The 25,661-nt window shown below is 51.8% G+C and overlaps 1 protein-coding gene and 1 long non-coding RNA gene across 5 annotated transcripts in view; one reads left to right on the top strand and one right to left on the bottom strand.

The window, feature by feature from the left end:
* Positions 1-930: 930 nt before the first annotated feature.
* On the bottom strand, positions 931-13,878 carry LOC141585687 (uncharacterized). Of its 2 annotated transcripts, XR_012519323.1 has the most exons (4): positions 11,134-13,878; positions 7,673-7,823; positions 1,133-1,296; positions 931-1,035 (listed from the first exon to the last, which is right to left on the bottom strand). It is a non-coding gene; the product is annotated as an uncharacterized LOC141585687 (long non-coding RNA). The 2 variants fall into 2 exon arrangements; XR_012519322.1 differs by lacking the exon at positions 1,133-1,296 and having other exon boundaries at positions 931-1,074.
* Positions 13,879-15,964: 2,086 nt separating this feature from the next.
* EBF4 (EBF family member 4) overlaps positions 15,965-25,661 on the top strand; it is a 67,328-nt gene continuing 57,631 nt past the window's right edge. The window contains exons 1-2 of one of the 3 annotated variants that reach the window (XM_039479748.2): positions 15,965-16,487; positions 16,993-17,114. In XM_039479748.2, the coding sequence (XP_039335682.2) occupies positions 16,176-16,487; positions 16,993-17,114 (434 nt within the window). In that variant the 5' untranslated portion in view covers positions 15,965-16,175. The remainder of the gene's footprint in view (positions 16,488-16,992; positions 17,115-25,661) is intronic. The other 2 variants (XR_012519321.1, XM_039479747.2) reach the window with 2 other exon arrangements.

Raw genomic sequence — 25,661 nt, 5'->3', positions numbered from 1 at the left:
GAGCAGATGCTGGTGTGATGAAGTCCCAGATGGGAAATGGGAGTGGATGCCAAAGAGAGCTCAAAGACCCTGCAGATGAGGACTCAGACCCACAATATTGATGAGGCATCCATGTCGCCATGGTAGTCAACGAGGATAGCGGCCTCAGCTGAGGCAGGGGAAAGGCTGGGATACAAGTGCCATACATAGTCTTCTCTTGATAAGCAAGAGAGACCAGGAGGTAAGAGATGGCAGAGAATGAGAGCGGTGACATCCATTACCAGAAAGAGCCCCTAAAAGGCAATACTTCATTTTTTTTAGTTAGTTTTAATATAACATTTTGCTTTAATCTTTTTAGACAATTTTCTTTTTTAAATATATGTATATTATTTATATAACATATATGTCTGAAAGTTCTTACCACACCAACCACAGCCCCAATCTTTTTGCCCGAATCTCAGAATTAGTTTGTTGTCCCCTTTAAAATCCTTTTCTTACACGCACACACACACACACACACACACACACACACACACACACACACGGAATATATAGTATTGTTTTTGGTATATGAGTGTGTGCTTCAGAATAAATGGTTTCATACTCTGTATACTTACTGTTATATAATTGACTTTTTTCACTCAACACTTTCTCAGATGTCTTAGAGAACGTGCAGCCTCATTATTTTATTCTGTAATATGAATTTACTAAATTTATCGAGCCTTTCTTAAATTGATGATAGTGTGGTTTCTAGTTTGGGCTATTATCAGCAACATTGCTGTGTACATCTCTGTATATCAGGGTGTCCAATATTTTGGGTTCCCTGGGCCACACTGGAAGAAGAATTATCTTGGGCCACACATAAAATACACTAACACTGACGGTAGCTAATTAGCTTAAAAAAAAAAAGGCAAAAAAAAACCTTACGTATTTTACAAAAGCTTACGGATTTGTGTTGGGCCGCGCTTAAAGCCGTCCTGGGCTGTGGGCTGGATGAGCTTGCCATACATCTTTCTTTGTACACACGATGAATGTCACAAAGAGTCCACAAAGCACCTGTATCCATGTGTATGTTTCAGTTATGAATATGTTCGGCTGCAATAAACAGAAAACTCATTAAACAAATAAGGGTTGTCTTTTTTTCCCCTCTCACCTCTGAAGGTAAGGGGTTACTGAGATTGGTGTAGCTGCTAGATGATGCCCCAGGGATCCAGGCTGTCTTCCTTTCTGCTCTGCCGGCCTTAGTGTGTTGTCTCATGTCCTCATCCTTGGTGCTTCATAGTCACAATATGACTGCTGCTGCTCTGGACATCACTTCTGCTTTCAGAGATGGAAAAGGAAAAATAACAGTCCCAGCCACAACCATTTCTTCTTATCAGAAATGTAAAAACATTTCCAGAAGAGTTCTTAGGTCTCACAGGCCAGAACCAAATCCATGACCACTCCTACTGCAAGGGAGTCTAGGAAAGAGGAATAATAGATTTGCCTTGATTGGCTTAAACGAATGCTTCACATCATCCTAACTGCACATTACAATCACCTGGGAGCTTTAAAAAATACCTACCTGGGCTTCACCTTCAGAGATTTTGATAGAATTGGTCTGGGGTGGGGCCTAGACACTACTGTTTTGAAAAGCTCCACGGGCACAGTGGCTCATGCCTGTAATCCCAGCACTGTGGGAAGCTGAGGCAGGCGGATCATGAGGTCAAGAGATCGAGACCATCCTTGCCAACATGGTGAAACCCCATTTCTACTAAAACTACAAAAAAAAAAAAAAATAGCTGGGCATAGTGTAGCTGGGCCTATGGTGGGCCTCCTGCAAACTTAGGAGGCTGAGGTTGCAGTGAGCCAAGATTGCGACACTGCACTCCAGCTTGGGCGACTAAGCAAGACTCCGTCTAAAAAAAAAGAAAAGAAAAAGAAAAAGAAAATAAAGCCTCGTGGATGACTCTAAAAACTGACCAGAGTTGAGAACCACTGGGTTCCACCAATCATGGTCCTTCATCTAGGGCTGGTCAGGTGTATCAGTGAGGATTATATTCAGTTGCAAGTGACAACATACAACATACCAATCCCAAACAAGAGAGGGGTTTATTTATTGCTCACATAAATGTTCAGCAGGCTGAGTGTAGTGGCTCACACTTGTAATCTCAGCACTTTGGGAGCCTGAGGCAAGAGGAAGCCAGGAGTTCGAGACCAGACTGAGCAACATAATGAATGCTCTACCTCTACAAAACTTAAAAAAAAAAAAAAGTTCAGTGATCAATGGCTCAGGTCTGGAAGGCCCTGCATGACCTCAAGGCACAAATGTATGATCTCGCTGGCCCACCTTCCATGGCCTTCATTCCCAAGGTCGCTCAAGATCCAAGATGGTTATTCTAGCTCCAGCATTCCAACAGCAGGAAGAAGGACCAAGAAATGGAAGAGCAGAGGCCCACAGCCCTTTACTGGCACTTCCCAGAAGTTACGCACACCATCTCTGCTTAGCTCCTATGTGAAACGGAAGTGTGCTGGTCTTTTCCTTCTAAGCTCTAAATTTTTTTTCACAAGACCTCATCTACCTCAAGATGACAAGCATATTCTCCAATATTTTTTCTAATGCTCTTCTAGTGTATGTGTTTATGTGATTTCAGTCATTAGTTAATCTGAAATTTAGTTTAGCAAAAGATAAAAGATAAAGACCTAATTTTATGATTTTTTCAAAACTTAGCTAATTCCCAGTATCATGCATCATTTTTTCCTCCAGATAAGTAATTCTACCTTTGTCAAATACCAAATTCCCACATACATATTAGGTCAAGCCAAGTGAAACTGCTAATACCTATCACCTTGACCCAGATTTATTTTCTCAATTATACCACTTACTACTAGACATTGTATTACGTATTTGTCCTTTTTTTTTTTTTTTTTTTTTTTTGCCAGAGTCTCACCGTGTCGCCCAGGCTGCAGTGCAGTCTTGGCTCACTGCAGCCTCTGCCTCCACACACAGCTAATTTTTGTACTTTTAGTAGAGATGATGTCTCACGATGTTGCCCAGGCTGGTCTTGTATGCCTGACCTCAAGTGATCCACCTGCCTCAGCCTCCCCAAGTGCTGGGATTATAGGCATGAGCCACCGCACCCCGTCTGTATTTATTTATTTTGAGACAGAGTCTCACTCTGTCACGCAGGCTGGCATGCAGTGGTGCAGTCTCGGCTTACTGCAACCTCTGCCTCCTGGATTCAAGCAATTCCCTGCCTCAGCCTCCCAAGTAGCTGGGATTGCATGTGCCCGCCACTACCCCCGGCTAATTTTTGTATTTTTGGTAGAAATGGGTTTTCAGCATCTTGGCTGGGCTGGTCTTGAACTCCTGGCCTTGTGATCTACCCGCCTCAGCCTCCCAAAGTGCTGGGATTACAGTCATGAGCCACCGCACACAGCCTGTATTTATTCTTAAAGTATATTATTGCTTGTGTTTGCAGTGAGCAACCTTGAGAAATGAGGAACTCTCTCCCTAAAGAGCAGGCTTGCTTATTTCCTGCTGTGAAAGCGGTGGATTCCCCAAGCTCAGTGTTCCGCTAGCTGCAACACAAACCCACAGCATCCACCAGGGAGGACAAGGGGACAGGTGGACAAGGAAACCAATATAAACATGCTGCCTAGGCTGCTTGCTGTGCCATGAGTAATAAAATCCTTTGTCTCTGACCCAGGAGTCTCATATTTGCCAGCATGCATGAAACAGTGAGAGGCGACTTATTCATCATCGGCCCAGAAAATTCAAATGCCAGACCCTGACAGTTCTGGCAATGAGGACAAGAGGCTGATAAACACATGGCTTTCTGGAAGAGGGAAGGACAAGGACCTTATGGACCAGGGGATATGAAAAGACTCCTTGGCATATGTCAGTGAATCCTCTCATCCAAATGGTGGGTGGGTGGCAGGAGGAGGGTGGATAGGATAAGGAGCTCACACTGTCCTACCTGTTAATGAGGTTAAGCAGCGAGAGGTAGGGTTGAAACAAGCCACTCAAATGGTGCTTCGGTTCTGCTTATCTCCATGCAGGAGGAGGAAGGGATGGTATGACAAGGGGGCAGCAAGCCCCGCAGCCCCCACAAAAAGCAACATGGATGTGGCTGCTGAGTCAAAGAATCCCCAAAGCTGAAATACATGGTATCAGCCACGATGTTTGATACAGAGCTTCAGGGTGACCCCAAAACTTTACAAGGTATTTGGCTGAGCCCCACAGGTGGCCACGGGAATCCAAAGTAGATGCAAAACCTTGCTCACTAGCACAGGCTTGCTGTCTCTCTTGAGTTCCCCAATCCCTCTATTCCCTCTCTATCTTGCCTTCGGTTGCTTTTATTTAATTAATTTGTTTATTTGTTGAGATAGAGTCTTGCTCTATCACCCAGGCTGGAGTGCAGTGGCATGATCATGGCTCATTGCAGCCTTGACCTCTTGAACTCAGGTGATCCTCCCACTTCAGCCTTCATAATAGCTGGAACCACAGGGGCACACCACCACACCTGACTAATTTTTTTTTTTTTTTTAAATTTTGTAGAGGCAGGGTTCTGCCATATTGCTCAGGCTGGTCTCGAACTACTGGGTGCAAGCGATCCACCTGCCTTGGTCTCCCAAAGTGCTGGAATTACAGACGTGAGCCTCCACACCCAGCTCAGCTGTTTTAATGAAAAAGCTGAGTATGCTGGGGGAACTTCAGGGAGGCAAGGGCCTCAAAACTTGCATATGTCTGTTGGGCCCAAGCGCCCAATTCACCATCTTACTTAGTCCCCTGGATGGGTGCAGAGATGGCTGAAGGCATCACACCAGAACTGCAGTGTGGAGTGGGGACAAAATGAAAGGGGCGTCGTGGCTTTGGAACTCTCTGGATGGACTCTGGAGCTACACAGAGGAGGAAGCAGCAGCAATGCAACCCCGAAGCCAGGGCCAAGAAGAAATGAAAGCCTCCTAGATGCACCCTGTGAACTAGCCTGAGCTTCTGGCAGCTATGGCTTTAGCTCCTAATGTGCACACACTAAACTCCTTGGTTTGCTTTCCCATAAGGAAAAGTATCACCCAAGTTCAACTGATAGGCTTCGAGCAAAGTTTGCAGAGGAGAAGGCAAATTAAGTAAACCTCCATGTGGGGCCCATGGGCCAGAGCCAATTCAGTGGCTTTCATTGCAAATGTATCACTGGTATTGATGCTCATACAAGTTTGTACTGCCAATGCCTGTAGGTGTCAGATGAGATTCACCCTTTCAGAGACTGCTGCATGTGGAAAGGTGATTCCTGAACCCTCTTAGATGGCCCAGGAGAAACTGTTCAGACTTTCAAGAGGGAGGCCAGGCACGGTGGCTCACACCTGTAATCCCAGCACTTTGGGAGGTTGAGGCGGGTAGATCACTTGAGGTCAGGTGTATGAGACTAGCCTGGCCAACATAGTGAAACCCCGTCTCTATTAAAAATACAAAATTAGCCAGGCATGATGGCACACACCTATAATCCCAAATACTCAGGAGGCTGAGGCAGGAGAATCGCTTAAATCCAGAAGGCCGAGGTTGCAGTGAGCCGAGATCGTGCCACTGCACTCCAGCCTGGGCAACAGACCAAGACTCTGTCTCAAAAAAAAAGACTTTCAAGAGGGAAAAGGAAAATCCGAGAGTTAGTCTCAAAGGCTGCCAGATTACTCAGAGGTGTTTTCAAGCACAATAGCGCCACCTGCCAGACACAGTCACCAAGTACATCCCTTTAAAAAATTGTTTAAGAGAGAGGTCGCTGTTCTGTCACCAAGACGAGTGCAGTAATGCCATCAGACCTCACTGCAGTCTTCAATTCCTGGGCTCAAGCCATCCTCTCACCTCACTGTCCTGAGTAGCTGGAACAACAACTGGGAGCTACCATGCCCTGCTAATTTTACAAAATTTTTTAGAGACGTCGTCTCTCAGGCTAGTCTTACAACTCCTTCGCCTCAGGTGATACTTCCACCCCACCGTGCCTGGCCCCATCCCTCCCTCCTCTCTTTTTTGTTTGAGACTGTCTCTCTCTGTCGCCCAGGCTGGAATGCAATGGCACAGTCACAGCTCATTGCAGCCTGGAACTCCTGGACTCAAGAGATCCTCCCCACTCAACCTCCTGAGTAGCTTGGTGCCTGCCACACATACCATGCCAGCTAATTTTTAAAATATATTTTTGTAGAGACGAGATCTAGTTTTGTTGCCCAGGGTGGTCTCAGGCTGCCAGGCTGGAGTGCAGTGCCGTGATCTCAGCTCACTCCAACCTCCACCTCCCAGGTTCAAGGTATTCTCCTGCCTCAGCCTCCCAAGTAACTGGGACTACAGCCCGTGCCACCACACCTGACAAATTTTTGTAATTTTTTTTGTATATATATATATATATATATATATATATATATATATATATACACACACACACACACACACACACATAGTAGAGACAAGATTTCACCATGTCGGCCAGGCTGGTCTTGAACTCCTGACCTCAAGTGACCTGCCCGCCTCAGCCTCACAAAGTGCTGGGATTACAGGAATGAGCCACCATGCCCAGCCCCTATCCCCTTTTTTAAAAGGAACCTACTAACTTGTTACTGACCCAAAGTGGTCCTGTGACTCTCCAAACTGACACCCCCATTTTGGGATAGGTTAATTTGGATCTGGTGGCTATTAAAGGAGGGACACAAAAGGCCTTATTAGTCCAATGGAAATGCTGTATTCAGAAACCCAGCTGGTCTGGCCCTAATATTATCTGGGTTTTACATGAAAAAATGGCAGCAAAAATCCCTTCAGGGGAAACCTCTTTCCTTACTTCACTGCCTGAAGCAAAGCTGTGGCTTAATTGGGCCCTCAAGTCACAGGGGCTTCCCTAAGCCCCTGGCTTGGTATGCTGATGGTTTGGCTAGGCTGACACCTTATGGTGTCCACATTCAACCTCAGCACCAGCTATGCAGAACCAAAAGTAGGCATGGGCCAGATGCAGTGGCTCACGCCTGTAATCCCAGCACTTTGTGAGGCCAAGGCAGGTGGCTCATGAGATCAGGAGTTCGAGATTAGTCTGGCCAATGTGATGAAATCCTGTCTCTACTAAAATTAGAAAAATTAGCCAGGCGTGGTGGCATGGGCCAATAATCCCAGCTAAGTGAGAGGCTGAAGCAAGAGAATTGCTTGAACTCAGGAGGCGGAGGTTGCAGTGAGCTGAGACGGTGCCACCGCACTCCAGTCTAGGCAGCAGAGCAAGACTCCATCTCAAAAAAAACAAAAAAGCAAGCATGATTGCTCCACTCAATGGATAGAGCTCAATGGATAAAGCTCATAGTTCTGGCCAATACTCCCTGTGATGAGCCCTGCTACATTTTTACTGCCTTTTGTGTGGTTGCCAATGACCTAGCTATCTTGCCCACAAGACTGGAAGATTAAAGGCATTCCCTGTTGCAGCTGCATATTGTGGAAATAATTCCAGCTGCCAATCAGAAGCTCAAGTTGCTCACAGAGATGCCCATGGTAAGGGCCCTTCTCTAATGAGACAAATTGTAGTCAAGCTGCTGATCCAGCCTTCACTGCCTATACTACCCCCATCACTGCCTAGATCCATCATCAAACAAGATGTGGCAACACATTCCCCATCGTGGACTGAGCACAAAGTCAAAAACTATATGTTTTCAGGCCAGGCAAAGTAGTCAAAGTATTCATTGGACCCACCAGGCTCCCTGGTATTGTTGAGCACTGGAATGGCCTCCTTCAAAGCTTTCAGCGACCTCTGTCCACTCCTTCTGGGCCACATACTTCAGCAAAGCAGCGTGATCACTGAATGCAGCCTGTCCCCAGACAAAGATCTCCTCTCAGCCACTTCCTGGGTAGTGATCAGGACAAAAACGGGTGGAGGGTTATATAGATCTATTCTGAAAAGTTGGAAGCATAGTGCTTTTTTTTTCTTTCCTCCCCTGCCTCCAGCCCAACAGCAACCCCACACCAGTCTGCTTGCTATACCCTCTGGTGTCAGCCCAGCAAAATGGGACTTATGGGATTCAAATTTATTTCTAACTCTGATTTAGCCACTTGAATTCTCTTGACAGATTAACCTGATCCCAGATCAATGTACTCATTGAAAACAATTGCTTGCCAAGTTGAATACATTGGTTGAGTACATTCCTTGCGAAGCCCCCGAACACGGGCTCACATAGGCCAAGGTGGGAGATACAGTGGAAGTCTGTAAATTTTGCAAAAATGTCCTTGTCTCACCCACACCTCTCCCCTGCAGACAAAAGGTCTGGGTGTGAGTAGGAAAAGACTGGAGAAATGACCAAGTTGTGGCTACGGCAATGAAATACGCTGTCTTCGTGGCCAGGAGGCCTGCGAGAAGACACCTTAGTTGCCAGCAGGTACAGACAGTGGGAAGTGATCAACGTACTCTTTGTCCCTTAGATCCAGCACTGAAATTTGCAAAAACCATCATCTGGTTCATCTGAGTTAAGCAGCAGCTACAGCTGATGGCCTCACCCCTTCTGTGTTTATCACGCTGCCCGCATGCTATGAAAACAGGGGAATTCCTAAGGAGGTGGCCAGTCCTGAACTATTCAGTTGTGGCCTTTGCCAGCCATCGGTGGTAGCTCCCAAATATGGGATGTCCCCTTCCCCCATACATGCACAAACACACCATCCAGCACAATCTTGTTTCAGCCTGACTGGTACAAACACAGGTACTTTTCCTGTCACCCAGGTGGCCTTGGTTCGTGTATGGTGTCTGGGGATGTAACCATTAGGTGACACCATCCATGTCACTTAACCAAACCAGTGTAATGATAATCAAAATCAAAATCAACAACAAATTCTGCATTCAAGTAACACATGACCCTATGGGTGTATGTTTGTATGTGGGCCATATAATTGTCTCTCCATTAGTGATGAGGGTTGCCTGTGGCCCATCTATAGCTTCATATAATTACAGGCCATGACACGGAGGACCAGTAGATTAGTCTACAACTCACTTATGCAGGTTGTAATGGATAATTGCCTGGCCTTAGACTGTATCCTGGCCTACTAAGGCCTACTGATCCCCTTGAGACTTACTCACTGAGACCCCGGGTGGCATTGTTGAAGCCAATACTGTAGGTTGGCCTCATCTTGCTTGAGGTTCTATTTGGTAGTAATTTAATTCTGTATGAGACAAATTGAGTGAATTTGGTCCCAGCCTATGCTGATCAGGTCGACTGGGGTGGCAGATGGAGTGGTACACTCATGGGAATATTTCACTTTGGTCAAGAATGTACAGGGTCAATTTTTGGGAAAGGAAAGCTGTCAGAGGCCGTGAACATTTCTAGTGGGTATGACAAGACTACAAGGCCCTGACCCCTCTTTCCCTGGGCTGTTTCTCAGGCTCGTGGAAGGAGTAAGCCACATTGAGGTAATCTCTCTCTCCAGGACAAAGAGCAGGCTTGCTTACTGCTGTCTATGAAAGAGGTGGGTTAGAGCCATGCACAGTGGCTCACGCCTGTAATCCCAGCATTTTGGGAGGCTGAGGTGAGCAGAGTTCAAGACCAGCCTGATCAACATGGAGAAACCCCATCTCTGCTAAAAATACAAAATTAGCCAGGTATGGTGGTGCGTGCCTGTAATCCCAGCCTACTTGGGAGGCTGAGGCAGGATAATCGTTTGAACCCAGGAGGCGGAGGTTGCAGTGAGCCCAGATCACGCCATTGCACTCCAGCCTGGACAAGAGTGAAACTCTGTCTCAAAAAAAAAAAAAAAAAAGAAAGAAAGAAAGAGGTGGGTTCCCCATGCTCAATGTTCCTCACGTGGAACAGAAACCCCATGCACGCACAGAATCTGTAGGACTCCGTCTCATTTTCCTTGTGGAACTTAGGGAACAAGGACAGCTGATGCAAACAGTTTTTGCTACTTGCTGTGCTGTGTTAATAGCTTTGCTTTGTCTCTAATCCAGGAATCTCCTGTCTTCTGACAGCATTCATGAAACAGTAACAAGTTAACAGATCTTGAAAGGAAGGCAAAACAAAATCTCAGATATTTTTATGTAGCAAAGTGAAAGAGAATAAACAGTAACTGCTAGAGCATGCCTTAGGCAAAAGGGCATTCTTAGAAGTTGTCTTAGTTGGCTCAGGTTACCAGAACAAAATGCCATAGACTGGGTGACTTCAACAACAGAAATTGAAGTTCTGGAGGCTGGGCAGTCCAAGATCAAGGTGCCAGCTGATTTGGGTCCTGATGAGGGCTGTGTTTCTGGCTTACAGATGGTCACTTTCTCATTGTGTCCTCGCATAGTGGAGATAAAGAGCTTTAATGTCCCTTCCTCTTCACATAAGGGACTGGCCCTATCCAATAGGGATCCACCCTTATGACTTTTATCATTTTAGCCTTTATCACCTCCTTATAACCTTTATCTCCAAATAGTTACTTAGGGGGTTAGGGTTTCAACATATGAATTTAAGGGAGACAAATATTCATTCCATAACATGTGCCATTCAGCAGGTTTCAGTTAAGGCTGGTAGAGAGATAAAGCTTTAAAAGAAATGTTGAAAATATGAGGAAGTTGGTTAATTTTACAGATGGGATTCTTCTTCTTTTGTTTTCTTTTGTCGTTGTTGTTGTTGAGACCTCAACCTCCAAATAGCTGGGACGACAGGCATGCACCACCACACGTGGCTAATTTGTTGAAGCAACAGAGTTTCACCACATTGGCCAGGCTGGTCCAAAACTCCTGAGCTCAATCAATTTGCCCCCCTCTGCTCCCAAAATGCTTGCATCTGTAAGCCACTTCCTTACAGATGGGATTCTGAAGGGCATGGTAGATGTGTGAGGTGAAGAAGTGGTGGAGGTTAGGTCTGGGCCAAGGAAAAACAGAGCATTATGGGACTGAGTATGTGGCCCGTGGGTTCCACAGTTTCAGAGGTGAGAGACAAAAACAGGCATGAGAAGCATAAAAATGTTTCCACGAGTTAAAATTATTAAAAGTCTGTGCTAGGAATACTACCTAGGAATCAAAACAAATGAATTATACTTTTATACACAACAACATGGATAAATCTCACAGGTAGTGATGAGTGAAAGCCAGATATTTAAGAACTACATAATGCATGATGTCGTTTACATGAACTTCAAGAATGAGAAAAATGAGTTTTTGGTGCAAGGATCCAGGAGGGGCTTACCTCTTGAGGGGCAAGCGTTCACTAAGCGGAGGTACCAGAGAGGATTTGGCCACCTTCTGGGATGGCTCTTGTCATTCTGGATCTCTTCATGGAACGATGAGGATTGCCATAATTAATGTGCGCCTTTGCTTCTGTATTTCTCCTTTAATTACCATCGGGGACTTCACAGGAAGTGGATCCAGGTGCCGGCCTCACACTCTGGGGCCTCCAGGGGGCGCTATGGCCCAACACACAGCGTGGCCAAGCGCGCCTCTGCCTAATACACCACTTCGGATCTGTTTTCTATGGTTTGCACCCGCTCAGGGTTGACTGGGGGCGGTGAGGCGGGGGACAGTCCTGCTGATTTTTTAAAAAGCATTGTTTTATGACTAGGCCTACAGAAAAAAATTCCAAACTAACATGCACGGCATGTTAGGCCCCAGCATGACCCTCCAGGTGCCGGGTGTTAAAACCTTCCACCCTGAAGCAGGTGCAGCAAACCCACTCATTCTGCTCTGCTAGTCCTTCCACAGGCTGCTCCCGGACCCTTCCTCACCTTCAGGCCCAGGCCCTTCTTCTGTGCTTGTCCCAGGACTTGCTCACTTCTGTAACAGCCCAGGTCACTCCAGAGAGACATTGAGCATTCATGTGTCTCCTGCCACCTGACTGCGAGCTCATAAGGGCGCCACCTGGGTTTTATTATCTGCTCATTCTCTAGCACCAGCCACTCACAAAAACCCTTCTCTTGGACATGAGCACAAAAGGCCCTGAAAGGACAGAATGAGACCAGAGGCTCTGTCCTGAGGGTTTGTGCTGAGCCCCTGCCAGAAGAGAGTGGCATTCTCTGCAGGCATGCACCAAGCTCCCTCTGTCACCACCACCCCTCCAGCTTTCTGTGGTGCACCCCATCCCACCAAATTCCTTTCTCATGGATAAGATGCAGCAGTTGGAACAGGAAAATATACAAAGGAACTAAGATAAATAATGCATGGCCAGCACAGTGGCTCACACATATAAGCTCAGAACTTTGGGAAGCCAAGGCATGAGAATCACTTGAGGTCAGGAGTTTGAGACCAGCCTGGGCAATATAACAATACTTCTGCCTCAACGTGCATGGTGGTGCACAACTGCAATCCCAGCTACTTGAGAAGCTAAGGAGGGAGGACTTGATCCCAGGAGTTTGAGGCTGCAGTGAGCTATGATCACATGACTATACTCCAGCCTGGGTGACACAGTGAGACCCTGACTCTAAACACATAAATAAAAGATAGTAAAAATAAGATAACTAATGCAAAATAAATGCACATAGAGAGTTCCAAGAAACAGACTTTCACCTGGTTCTATAGCAGAGATACTCACCTCTGACCTCAAGTGCTGATCCAGAATTGCTCATTGACCTTCCTCCCTTCATCACTCCTTGGTTCAGCATCTCTAACACAGAAGCTCTTCTCTGGGGCTGCAGGCTCTGAGAAGCCTCAAACACCATCCTGGCTGGTTTTCTGTTCCATGTAGTTAGGATGGAACAGAAACCCACGCAAGCTGGGAGTCTGCCCCAGCTTATGACTCAGCCTTAACTCCGCCACTTCCCTGGGCTGGCTGATTTTCCCTTCTGCCACAGGTTAATTCTGAGCGCCTATCCCCCAAATCTACCTTGGGGACAACCTTCCAGAATGAAAAGCAATCCAACCAAAGCACTTTAATAATATAAAAAGGAATGCTGTAAATCGAGGGCATTCCCATGGGAAGGGCCAGTCAGCATGAAGGCTGGAGCTGGCAGAGAGGGAGCTGGGTTTGGGAAACGTGCGATCTGCCACTGTGGATAAGCAAGGAACTCACATGGCAAGCGAGTGGAGGGAAGGCTGGTCGGCAAGAGAAATTGGATCAGGCATCAAAGGGCCTAAAATGTTCCTAAACTAAATGCTTAATGTCTATTTGGGGGGGCCACAAAAAACTTTAAGTTTCTAAGCAGGTGATGGCTGAATCCAAGCAACTTTTTTTTTTTTTTTTTTTTTTTTTTTTAGATAGAGTCTTGCTCTGTCGCCCAGGCTGGAGTGCAGTGGCACCATCTCAGCTCACTGCCACCTCCGCCTCCCAGGTTCAAGCGATTCTCCTGCCTCAGCCTCCCGAGTAGCTGGGATTACAGGCACACGCCACCACACCTGACTAATTTTTGTATTTTTAGTAGAATCGGGGTTTCACCATGTTGGCCAGGCTGGTCTCGATCTCTTCACCTCGTGATCCACCCACCTTGGCCTCCCAAAGTGCTGGGATTACAGGCATGAGCCACAGCACCCAGCCCAAGCAACACTTTTTAAAACTGGCAGGAGGATGGGGATGTTTGGGGGTGAGCAGCCAGGGACGGGAGCTAAGGGAGGAGGCTGTGGGCAAAACTGGGAATTCCATATCTGTGCCAAGCCAGGGTGGAGTCCAGTGGAGGAAAAGTGTGTTCTGTTGTTAAAGATATTCTCTGTGGGCACTGGGGCAGGGAGGACAGGGAAGGGAGACTACTTAAGACATGACAAACAGGTAGCTGCAGGACAGGGAGGGAAAAGTATTGGAGATGACTCCCAAACTCCAAGCCTGGCGGGCAGCAGCAGGAGGTGCCTAGCACAAACACAGGGGAGTCAGGAAGAAGAGCTGGCTGGTTGAGAGTGAGCCTGTGGAGACCAGAAGTCCCTCTCCGGCCTAGGGGTAGAGCCTCTTGGGATAGGGAGCCTCCCTGGAGGCAGGTGCTCCTCTCCTCTCTGAGGCCCAACCCCAGCCTTGTCCTCACCCACTGCTGTTCGACTGACAGAATCGAGAATCCCATAGGGGAAGACCGTTTCCTCAAAGATGTTCTCGGAGACTGTGGAGGAACATGAGTTCTATGACAGGAGAACAGGAAGAGAGCGTGAGGCACAGCAGCCTAGGGTGCTCGGAGGACAGAGGAGAAAGACAGGGTGCTCTGCTCATCAGGATAGTTTCCTAGGTGTGTGTGAGGGTGTGTGGGAGGTCTGGGGGGCTGGGGGTGGGGGTGGGGGACTAGCACGCTGCTGCCAGGAGGTCCCAGGGCCCGAGGCCCAAGAGAGGCCACGGAGTCTGAGAGCAGAAGCAGGAAGGCAGGGCTAGAAGGGAGCCAGCCCACAAGGGCTCCAGGAGTGGCTTTCGGGGGGGCTAGTCAGGTGTCCTTGGCAGAACATTCCAGTAAATAGTGTCAGACACAGAAGGGGCAGGAATTGAAGAAGGACGTGGGGAGGAGGGGACAGTTCTTTTAAGAATGGGGAGATCTGAGCAGAGAAAAGAGAACATATCAAGACACAAATAGCAGATGGGTGGGGTAACCTCAGGAAAGGCAGAAGTCAGGACTGAGCCAAAAGGTTCCACATCCGTCTCCACAGGGGAAGGCAGGGAGAAGAAAATGGGTGAAAAGACAGAAACGAGGAGGACCATGCACTGCTGACAGCGCCAGCAGGTTCCTGCCAAGATTCCCTGAGTCCTCTCCACTGGGTAAGAGGAAGGGTGTCTGCCGGAAATGAGAGAGCCAGAGGTGGGTCTGAATGCTGGGGAGGAGTGGAGCAAGTATGGAACAGCTTTGGGGGGCTTCTTACATGTAATGTGTGTACAGATCTTGGTAAATCGCAGGTTCTGATTCAGCAAGTCTAGGCAGGGCCTAAGAATCTGCATTTCTCACCAGCTCCCAGGAGATGTCAATGGTGCTGGTCCGGGGACCACACTATGAGAAGCAAGATTTAGAGAGGGAGATCAGGAGATGGAGAAAGACACTGGCATAAGAATTTGCCTTAAGGAGAGACCCATCTCTGATCATCCCACCTGGGGTAAAAGCAGAGACCTGAAGTCCTGGTGGGAACGGCAGCCCCCCGCGGGCGATGGGGAGAGGTGTAGAGAGAAGGGGTGGTAAAGAGGCTAGGGAAGGAGGTGAGAGGGCCTGTGTGATGGTAGGAGAACCAGCAGAGCCCCCGGGACGCCTCATCTGGGCCTGTGTGGGACAGAACACTATCTCACACTTGGAGGTCCCCCAAAAGAGGATGTGAGTCAGTTGGGGCAAGAAGGTGTTACTGGAGGGGTGTCTGAGCGTGCACGTGGCTGGCAGGACAGGTGGCCTCCTGTTCTGCAGGAAAGTGCAGGACTCATTCTGGGCTTGCTCAAAGCCTGGCCAGGACAAGTGGGGAGAGGGGCAGAAATGCCTCTGCCCCGGGTCAAGGGCCAGGTGACTTCTGCGTCAGGAACTAATAAAGAAAGGAATGGAATCTGAGAGGGGACGCGGCTGGGGAGAAACAGGAGGTGAGCTGAGCTCTGAGCCTCCCTGTCCAACCTGCAATCAGAAATCAGGAGGTTCCTGAAAGGCACAGATGGAAACTGAAAAAGCTTTAGGCTTAGGTAACCCAGCATCGGAAACAGGGATGATGGATGCAGGGAACTCGCCCAGCTTGTCTGGGGCCCCAGCCTGAGAGAGAGAGACGTTTCAGTCCTTGGCTGGGGTTAAAGCGAGGTCAGGGTCGCCGGGGAAATGCGGGAGTACAGTCACGCGGGAGAAAAACGTCAAGAGCGAAAGCTCGGAGGCGTCAAAAAGAGCAGCAAGTCCAGGCACAAGGCGTCGGGCGCGGAGAGTACGGCGGGTGCAGGGGGAGGGAGACGAGGCGGCGAAGACGCCGGGGCTTCGTCCGGAGGCGACGGGGAGGCCGCGGAGGTTCCCGAGCGCGGCGGGGCGCGCACCTCCTGCTCCGGCCGGGCTCCTTCGCTGCTTGGCCCCAGGTCCTCCCTGTGCGGGTCTCCGTGGCCCCGGCCGCGCTCTTCTGTTCCCTCCCGCGGCCTCGGCCAGGCCGCAGCCCCCCGCCCCGGCGACCGACTCGCCAGGGTCCGCCCCGCCGCCGCGGCCCGGGCCCGGCCGCTCCTCCCCCGATGATGTCACGTCCCCAGCCGCCCCTCGGCCGGCCGCGCCGCCCCGCCCCCGCCTCCCCCGGGCCCCAGTCCCCTGGGCCCGCCCGCTCCCTACATCCCTCCTCCCGCCCGCGCTCCCTCCCTTCGGCTACCGCTCCCCCGGGAGCGGCGGCGGCGGCGGCGGGATGGCCCGGGCCCGCGGCCAGGCCCCGGGGAGCGGCGGGCGGCGGCGGCCGCGGCGGGGCGGCACGGGAACCGGGCCCCGGGGGGAGTCGGCCGGGCTGCTGCTGCTGCTGCTCCAGGTGCTGCCGCCCGGGGCTACGGCAGGGCCGGGGCGCCGGGGCACGCGGGGCGCCGGCGCCGGCGGCGTCTGCTGGCCTGGCGCGGCCCCTGCCTTTCCCCGGGACGCTCGGCTGCTGCTGTTCCTGCCGCCGCTGCCGCCACTGTCGCCGCCGCCGCCGCCGAGCTCCGCGCCCGCAGCCTCCGCCTCCCGGATGGTAATCAGCGCCCCGCGCTGGCGCCGCGGGCGGGCGGGAGGTGGGGGCGGCGAGGGGGAAAGGGCGGGCAGCCCCGCGCCCCCGCCTTGCCCTAGGCAGCTCCCGGGGCGCTCGGGCCCCCCCCTCCGACGACCGCGGCCCCGGGCAGCCGCCAGAGCGCGCTTCTGGGGCGCCTCCGCGCGGACCGGGTGCGGGCTCCGCTCCCCGCCCTCCCCGCGGCGCTCGCAGTCCGCCCGCCAGCGCCCTAGCCGCGGGGGAATCCCTCCATCTCCCCGCCCCGCGCCCCAGGAGGGGAGGGGACAGCGCCGGCGCCCGCGGACCCGCTTTCTCCGAGGGAGCGCCCAAGAGGCGAGAGCACACTGAGCTGCCCCAACTCGACGCTGCGCTCCTGGAGGCGCCTGGTGCCGTCGGGTCGGGCAGAGCTGGACGCCCGCAGCCTCGGCGGGACCGGACGCCGGGCAGTGGGGGCGCCCACTCACTGCGCGCCCTCATGTTCCCTGCGCAGGACGCTCTGCCCCGCGGCGGGCTGAACCTGAAAGAGGAGCCGCTGCTGCCCGCCGGCCTGGGCTCCGTGCGCTCCTGGATGCAGGGCGCCGGCATCCTGGACGCCAGCACCGCTGCGCAGAGGTAAGCGCTCGGACCCGACCCGGTGCGCTCGGGTGGGACGGCTCCGCACCGCCTCGGCTCAGCTTGCTGAGCTGCTGGAGCCAGGGGCAGAAAGAGCCCTAACTCTGGACGGTTCCGGCGAGCTCTCCCGCCCACCCCGTCCGGAGCGCCGGTGCGGCCTCCCGAGGCTGTGGGGCGGGCCGGGGCGGGGCTTCTGCCTCTACTCCAGGCTGTCCCGGCGTGTTTCTGACGGCCGCTCGCGGGCGCGGCGGTGAACGCCACCCTAAGCCGGGCTGTCTATGGCTCTGAGGGAAGAGGCAGAACCCCGAGCCTTGACCCACAGCCACCGGCCGTCTAGGAACGTCCAGCCCCTCCTTCCTGGGCAGTCCCAATGCCTTTCCTTGTCCAATTCTGCAGCTCTCTGTCAGGAAAGGCGCGAGACCCAACCCCCTTTTTCCTTTCCCACGCCCCTCAGAGTTGGAGGATGGGGGTGTGCAGAGCCAGAGAAGCGGCTGGGGGCTGGACAGTGACGAAGAGATGAGGTGGGCAGTCGACCTGGCTTGACTGATTGGCCTGGGAACTGGGCAGGGGCCCTGCCTCTCCCTCAGGTGTTTTTCTGGCATGTCATGTGTAAGGCAGAGAGTCCATGGGAACCCAGCACCCACACCGGTCTCCTCTGACTTCTTTGCAGGGGTCTGGGAACCTCAGTAGGGGGTCGCCTCCAGGATTTGAAGGCGAACTTTTAAAGTTTATTGCCCCCCCGCCAAGCACCTACACCTTCCCCCCTCCCCCGGGCTTCTTGCACCACCAGCTGTGACCATGGAGGGAGGCTTTTAGGAATCCGATGGGGAGTCACCGTGGTTAGGATTAGGGAGGTGCCAGCTCTGCTGACAACTGGGACAGGGTGGGCACTGGGCTTCCAGAAGTGGTAGTTGTTGCAGCAGCCAGAAGGGATTCTGACTGGAGGCTTAGGGCCTACTGGGCTGACACAGGAGCCCACATTCACACCCCAGAGGACGCCTCGACCTCACCCTGTAACAAACACGCACCACGTTGCATGCCCAAACGGAAGCCCTTTCTGCACTCCCCTCCTTTCATGGCTGGCAGGAGGGAACGCTGGGGGCTCTGGAGCTGATCTATTCCGGAAGAGAAAGGGTCTTGTGAATGAAATAATTTCCAAAAGTTTTACAAGAGATATAGTTATATTCCAGAAAAATCTGAAGATAAAAAATGTAGTCCCGTCTTTACAACTACTGTCAACATTTTAGTGTATTTCCTTCCTATTTTTCCTCCCATTAACTTGTCTCTTTCTGTGCTAAGCTTACAATTCCACCTCCTGCCTATTCTTCTGTTGGTTCTGGCTTTTTATTTAACTTGAGATGGTCAGTTTCTTAACTTGGCCCCCTCTTTCTCCTCACCACCTGCTGTGTGGTGAAAGCTCTTTGTAAGAGTGGGTGAGGAGTGCTGGCAGGGGCCTCTGGGAGTTAAGGTTCCATTTCTCTGCAACCTGTCCCTCTGTGCCTACCCAGAGGCAGGTCTGATGATGGGGAAGCAGACGTGAAGGAGGCAGCGCCCTTGGAGACTGTGTGGGGTTCAAGAAGTGTAGGGATAAGGTTTCCCCCAGAGCACCGGCCACAGCAGTGGTGTCTGCACATAATGGGGTTGAGTGGGCTTGGGGTGTCCAGTCTGAGTCTCCATATGATTAGGGCCACCTTGCTGGGATGGAGAGGGCTTCTGCAATGTAAACAGGAGCGTTTCTTCAGGCTTGGTCTGCTAATCCCCAAGTTTAGAGACTTCTGTCTCAGGACGTAGACTGGGAGCCCCCACACGTGGCTGACTCTCCTCCACATCCCACAGGGAGCCGCCGCATCCTTCCTCCTCACTCTTCCCCATGTCGTGTGTCATCACTCCGGTTGTATCTTGTTCTTCAGTCAGTCCTCTGCGCAGGTCTTCCCATCCCAAAACAGCAACAATGAAAATTCCTCCCCCTGGTCCTGCCTCCACCTTCATCCGCTGCCTGGTTTCTCTCCCTGTCATCTCTGAGAAACTTTCACGGAAGTGCTCTCCCAAAAGGCTGCCTGGGATCCGAGAGTTGGCTTTGACACCTTCCTCAGCCTCACCCCACAGTTGCCTGGGTTGTCAAGGCTTAGGAATGTTCCTTTCCATGCCCTAGTCCCAGTCTCAGTGCCCTCAGCCACCACTTTTGGCAATAAAACCCCACTGGCCCTCCACCCACTTCCTCCCTGGCTTGAAGGTTAACTGTACCGTGGTTACCACTTCAGTCTCTTGACCCAGGCCTAGCCCCAGCCCCTTACCATGCCCCAAAACCATCTTCTCTGCACTGGGGGCCAAAGCAATATATCCAAAGTACTTTTTTCTGATCATGACTTTTTCTGATTAAAAATAAAGTGACCAGGCCAGGCGCAGTGGCTCACGCCTATAATCCGAACACTTTGGGAGGCCAAGGAGTTCACTTAAGGCCAGGAGTTCGAGACCAGCCTAGCCAACATGGCGAAAATCCATCTCTACTAAAAGTACAAAAATTACCTGGGCATGGTGGGGCATGCCTGTAGTCCCAGCTGCTTGGGAGGCTGAGGTGGGAGGATTGCTCGAGCACAGGAGGCAGAGGTTACAGTGAGCCAAGGTCGCACCACTGCACTCCAGCCTGGGTGGCAGAGTGAAATTGTGTCTCAAAAATAAATTAAATACATAATAGAGTGACCACCGCCCATCCCCACTGCTTCCTCATGGGTATCTTCAGCATTCAAGGCCTATCACGGTCTGACCCTAGCCTTCCTCCCCAACCTCCTCTGCATGATACTTGGCAAGCTGTGGATACTTGGAGAATTAGCTGTACCTCCAGTAAGTCCCACGGTCTATTGAAACAGTCCCCCTGCCCACAGCACCCGCACATCCACTGAATTAAGTCTCACCAGCCTCAGGACTCCCTCCCACACCTGCCGACCCCAGCACCTGCTCTGTCTCCCACCTCCCACCCTGCCCAGGGGAGTGGCTTTAGTGCTGCCTATGAATGCTTACCATAGGCCAGCATCTGCTGTCCTCTGCCTGTCCCGATCCTCCTTGCCCTGCCAGCTGGGGCCTTTCCCTAAGGCAAGAGCAGCGGTCCGTTCAGCCTTGTGTCCACAGCACCCAGGGCAGGCTCAAGCAGTCCACGTGGGGGTGGGGGCGATGACCGTCTGCTGAAGGAAGCAGGAATATTTCTCAGAGAGCTCCCAAGTCCCTTTCTGTTGGGTTCCCCTCTTGATTTTGGAAGGCTTCAAGTTCCAAAGGAGCTGATACCTGACCCAGGACTCAGCTACTAGAGCAGCTACTCCTGCCCAGTTCTACAGCTTGGCTTTTACAACAATGCCAAGATTTTTACAGAAGGTGGGTGGGGAAGAAAAGGCCCAGAAGGCCTGCTAAGATCAGCCAGGGAGGCTCTGCCAACAGGGAGGAATGTTCTGAGCAAAAGAGGGGTAGGAAGAGCAGAGGGGCTGCATACCCTTAAACCAGAGGCAACGGGGATGGGAAGGCTGGTGGAGAGGGCTTCCCTCTCCCTACCAAGGTCTTCCTACAAGGGAAGTCTGCACAAGGACCCCTACCCCTGCCCTGAGCCAGCAGGACTTTATCTCTGAGATCCATTTGCCCAGCCCCAGCTCATCTTCCCCTGACTCCCCTGAAGACCCAAGTCCTCCTGCTGGCAAACTCAACCCAGAAGTAGCTCTCTTCTTCTGATGTGCTTCACAGGCTGGGGAGACCTCTGGAGGGCCCAGGCCAGACCTCCCGCTGGAGGAGACCCCTGGAGGACCCAGGCCAGCCCTCCCACTGGAGCTGGTCCCTGCACACTAGCTGAGAGGCCAGCTGGGGCTGCCTTTCCTGTAAGCAGCTGCAGGCTAGCATCCCTGCTAGGAAATGCTTTTGTTTGCTTTAATAATTCATAGCCGATCCTCAGCCTGGGACCTGGCAGGCAGGCCTGTGGGTGGGTGGTGAGAGGGTGGGCAGAGAGCGGTGGAGTGGGGAGTCTTTAGGTAGAATTGAGGGCCAAAGGAAGAGGGGAGAATGAGCCTGTGAGATCCTTCCCCCAACCCCCACTTTCCACCCCTTTCAGGAACTTTGGTCACTATGCCAATTTCCTGGGGCAGGAGAGCAGGGCAGATGCTGGGGCAGTGGGAAGAGGGGATAGGGACCCTCTCCAGACCCAAACCTCCTCTCCAGCAGGACCATCTGGACACAGGCTCTGGGCAGCTGCCTGCAGCCTCCAGGCCCTCCCTGTGCAAGCATTGTTGAGGTGGGTGTGCCCCAGTGAGCTGCTGCTTTCGTCTTCCCCAGTCTGCAGCACAGCCAGGGGTTGGGCATGTCAGGGGCTGGGCAAGGCCAGGCCAATAGATCTTGTCTGGGGCCGGAATGTCAGGCCCAGCTTGATCATCAGCAGCAGTTCTGGGGACCAGAGGATGCCTGAGGGGAGAATGGGGGCCAAGGGGATGCTTGGAGGAAAGGGGGTGTGCAGAGGAAAGGGACTGATGAAGCCTTGCCGTGATGGGGCAGAGAAGAGCGGGACTTAGCAGAGAGAGACTTTGGGGAAATCTCGGAACAGGGATGAGTTGCAGGAGTCATACTCTTTTTGCTCCTTCCACTTCCTGGGGTGAGGGGTGTCAACAAAGAGCCCCCCTCCATTACTGATGAAAGTAGGGCTTGTCCCAGACACAAAGACAAATTAAGCCCAGACCAAGGCATGGCTTAAAACCTTAAGTTATCAGGGCAGTCAAGAGTTATCAGGGCACCAAGATTTGGTGGGGAGAAGGGACGGCAGGAGGCCTGGGGGTTCTTCTGAGAGGAGACCAAGGCTCCAGCCTCAGTCACTTGTCTTTTGTGGGATTTGAGCTGGCTGTAGTTAAATTGCTCACATTTATAACAAGCATGTAGTCAAGGAAGTGAAGAGCCATGAGTGGCCTTAGGAGAGAGAACAGAGACTGTGAAGGGGACTTTGTACCAGACAGTTGTGCTGTGGCAGGGGAGAGGGGCTGCCTCGAGAAGGGCCCTGGAGTGTCCTGCTCAGCCTTGCAAAGGAGCATCTCCCGGGACCTATTGGGCAGTCTCAGCAATAGCAGTCAGACACTTCTGCAGCCCCCTGGCATCTCCCCACAGGCATCCGCATACACTCTGGAGCACAGTCCACCTGAATGGCCTGGGCTGTGAAGGTCAGGTTGCCCTTGGTGCTGGCTTGAACCTGGATTCCTAACACAGTGCTCAGGAAGCCCATGCACATCCGTGCTCACTACAAAGCATGTTGACTCTGACCAAAATGCATCTGTGCAAAGTAAATCTTTTTTGGTATCTTAAACAGTCTCCTTTAATTTTCACTCTATTTCGGAATGAAAGAGGTGGAGGTGAGTGGGGCATGGTGGATATACAAAAGTGAGCGTATTCTCTTCCCAAATCTGGGAAATCTGGGTTCTTAAGTACAGGGGCAAATGTCCCACTGCCTCAGCACACTCTGGAGTTGAGAAGAAAGCATTTTGAACGCTGTGCTTGAAACAATCTTTTTAAGAAAACAAGGAAATGTGTAATTTATTTTGCAGTCTTGCAAAAGTGGTTAATGTGGCTGTTTTTGTCACTCAGCTGCATTTCTCTGGAAAAGGCGCTCATGTGGCATGGTTTGTTCGCTAATGATGCTAAGTGAATAAGCTGTTTCTGAATTATGGGTGCCGGCAGTACATATGCCAGGTGAGGCAGTTCTAACTTGCATTTGTCATAAACTGATACCTGCCAAGCTGCACTCAGGCCCTTGGGGCTGTAGCTTTGCTGGCTTCCGTCGTAGCCCAGGCCTCTGAATGGCTGGCAGTGGGTACCCACCCACATTCCCTCAGGACCCTTGGTCAAGGGTCTGCCTCCCCGGCTGTTATCTGCTTCCCTTTGCTTGAGGACTTGCTCAGGCTGCCAGAGCCTGCTCTGTCCGATGCACAGCAGCCTGGAAGTACCTGAGAAGTCACACTACCCCAGCTCCCCCACCCATCCCTCTGATAATGCTGAGACATGCATTCCATGCTGTTTCCAGAGTTCCCCGTGGGCTGGAGCTCCAAGTGCCCACAGTGGGGACTTGTGGAAAATGCACCCCCTATAGGCTGCTTTTCATCTTTGTCTCATCCCCAAACCCCAGTGTTTCCCGGAATCACTGCCCAAATACATTATTGGTATTTGAATCTTTGTCCCCAGGTCGGCTTCTAGGGGAACCCAAATAAAATAACTGCCTCTCCAGGCTTCAGGGGCTCTGTCCCCCTTCCATCCCCATTCCTTTCTTTTAGATTAAGGACACATATCCTCGCAGTTTCTCTCCACACCCCTATGTTTGTCTTAGGCAGCGCCACTTAGGAGCAGCACCGCGGGATCAGAGACCTTGGCCCTGGTACACATCTCTCTGTCGCTAAGCCAGTCTGAGAGCAGAACATGGCCCCCACCTCCCACCTGTGTCCTCACACACCTGCACCCAGGATGTGCCCATCAGGGGCCCTCAGACCACTCAGCACCTCCTGAGCCGTTTGAGTCTATCTCTTTTTCTTTCTGTTCTTTAATCTGGATTTGTTTTCTCTTTAAAAGAGCATCAGCTACCCCCAAGGAATAAGAAATCTCCCCTTCCCCTTCCCCAGCCCTCTCTCTTTGGAGCTTGCATTTCCATTCCATGGGTGTTGATTAGTTACCACCTGCACATTGGGGTCAATCAGGAGAAGGAGGCATGGTCCACACCTGCCTCTGTCACTCTTGAGTCGTATTCAACACGCTGTTCCTCGTGTCCTTCTCTGTATCTTCTTCATAGGAAAGTATCCTTTGCTCGTCTTGCCTTGAGCTTCTCCAAGCCTGGCAGGGCTATGAACCAGGTGAGCTGGGGCTCTTGCCCACTCTGCAGTCCTCCTCTGGTCAGAATTGGGCTGGGGCTGTCACTAACACTGGCCTGTTGTCCATGATACGGATCTTGTCCTGCAGCTGTAAATTAACCAGTGCTGCTCCACAGGTGGCTGTGAGCCTGGGAGGATGAGTGTGCCTCAGATCTACTGAGCTGTGCTGGGGAAGAGCAGGATGCTGCTCTGGGCTGTCTTGGGGCAGTGGACTGAGCCCAAACCTACTAAGGGGCAGGGCACAGGCACAGGAAGCAGGAAGCCCGTCCATGCCCCCAGCCTGCAGGAAACACTGGCCCAGGAACCCCCGGGGAACCTGCTGTCTTCCCCCTCCCCGATGCCTATGCCTTCTCTCCTATATAATCCCCTCCTGCAGGGAGGGTGAGCCCTGTAAAGGGAGATTGGCTTGGGGCTTATGCCACACTTCACGGTTCTGGTCCTCAGACCCTGGCAAGAGCTGGGGGGAGCAGCCAAGACCCAGGACTGGCTGATATTTGCCAAAGGGCATGGATAGGACAGGAAGCGCAGGCCAGCATCTTTGATTTATGCTGCATCAGTATGGAATTTGGCCTGGGAACTTGCAGGGTGTCTGTGTAAAAAAGGCATGTCCAGTGGTCTGGGAGATTTCGTTATTTCTCAGCATTCACCCCTCTTTGGCAAGGCCTTCTTTTCTCTCTGTAGCCTCTCTCCACTGCCTGAGAGCCTTCCAGGCCCCTTCGCTGGGCTGGATGACAGGATAAAAAGCCACAGGGACCTGGGGTTGCTTCACAAACCCACCTCCTCTGGCCTTCTCTCCCACTAGGTGGTCCTGGAACCCATCCTCAGTGGAGTTCAAGTTAAGCTGGTCCTGGAGCGGGAGGGAGGAGCTCAGGGTTGATGCCTCATTAGCATATTCATCAACAGTAATCAGGGCCCCGCTGTGATCAAAAGCCCTCTTAGGGCTTCCCTGCCTCTTGCTGGCTGGGGAGCGGGTGAGGGGCGATCAAGGCCTCAACTGGAAAGGACTGCAGCCTGCGGGGGAGGTGGTGGAGGGAGCAGGGAAGGATGGAGGGACAGTGAATTCCCTAGGGAAAGGAGCATCTGTAAGAAGAACCTGTGATCAGAAAGAAAAGGTGTTCAGGCTGGGCACAGTGGCTCAAGCCTATAATCCCAGTACTTTGGGAGGCCAAGGCAGGAGGATCACTCGAGCCCCCAGGAGTTCAAGATCAGCCTGGGCAACATCTTGAGACCCGCCCCCCATCTCTCCAAAAAATTTTTTTAAATTAGCTGGGCGTAGTGGCTTATGCCTGTAGTCCCAGCTACTCAGAAGGCTGAAGTGGGAGGATCCGGTGAGCCTAGGAGGTTAAGGCTGCAGTGAGCTATAACTGTGCCATTACACTGCAGCCTGGGTGACAGAGCAATATTCTGTCTCCAAAAAAAAAACAGATATTGGAGGATTGGAGGTTCTCTCCCCTCATCCTGGTCAGGGGACAAGAAGACCTATGGCTTTTGCCTCCAAAGTCGGCATTTCGTGTGGACCCCTGAGGGAGGTTCCGGGGCAAGCTTTCAAGAGGAGGAACCATTTCCGTTTTATTATTTATTATCATCTGTATGTGTAAAACAATAGCAGGTCCCTCATGCCCATGACATCCCAGATGTTACGGCTTAGTGTGAAGCTGAGTAAAAGGATAAATTGATT

The sequence above is a fragment of the Saimiri boliviensis genome, chromosome 9, assembly GCF_048565385.1.
Source record: "Saimiri boliviensis isolate mSaiBol1 chromosome 9, mSaiBol1.pri, whole genome shotgun sequence".
Classification (NCBI taxonomy): Eukaryota; Metazoa; Chordata; class Mammalia; order Primates; family Cebidae; genus Saimiri; species Saimiri boliviensis.
Note: the sequence above shows the minus strand (reverse complement) of the source record. Positions and strands in the feature narration are given on the sequence as shown.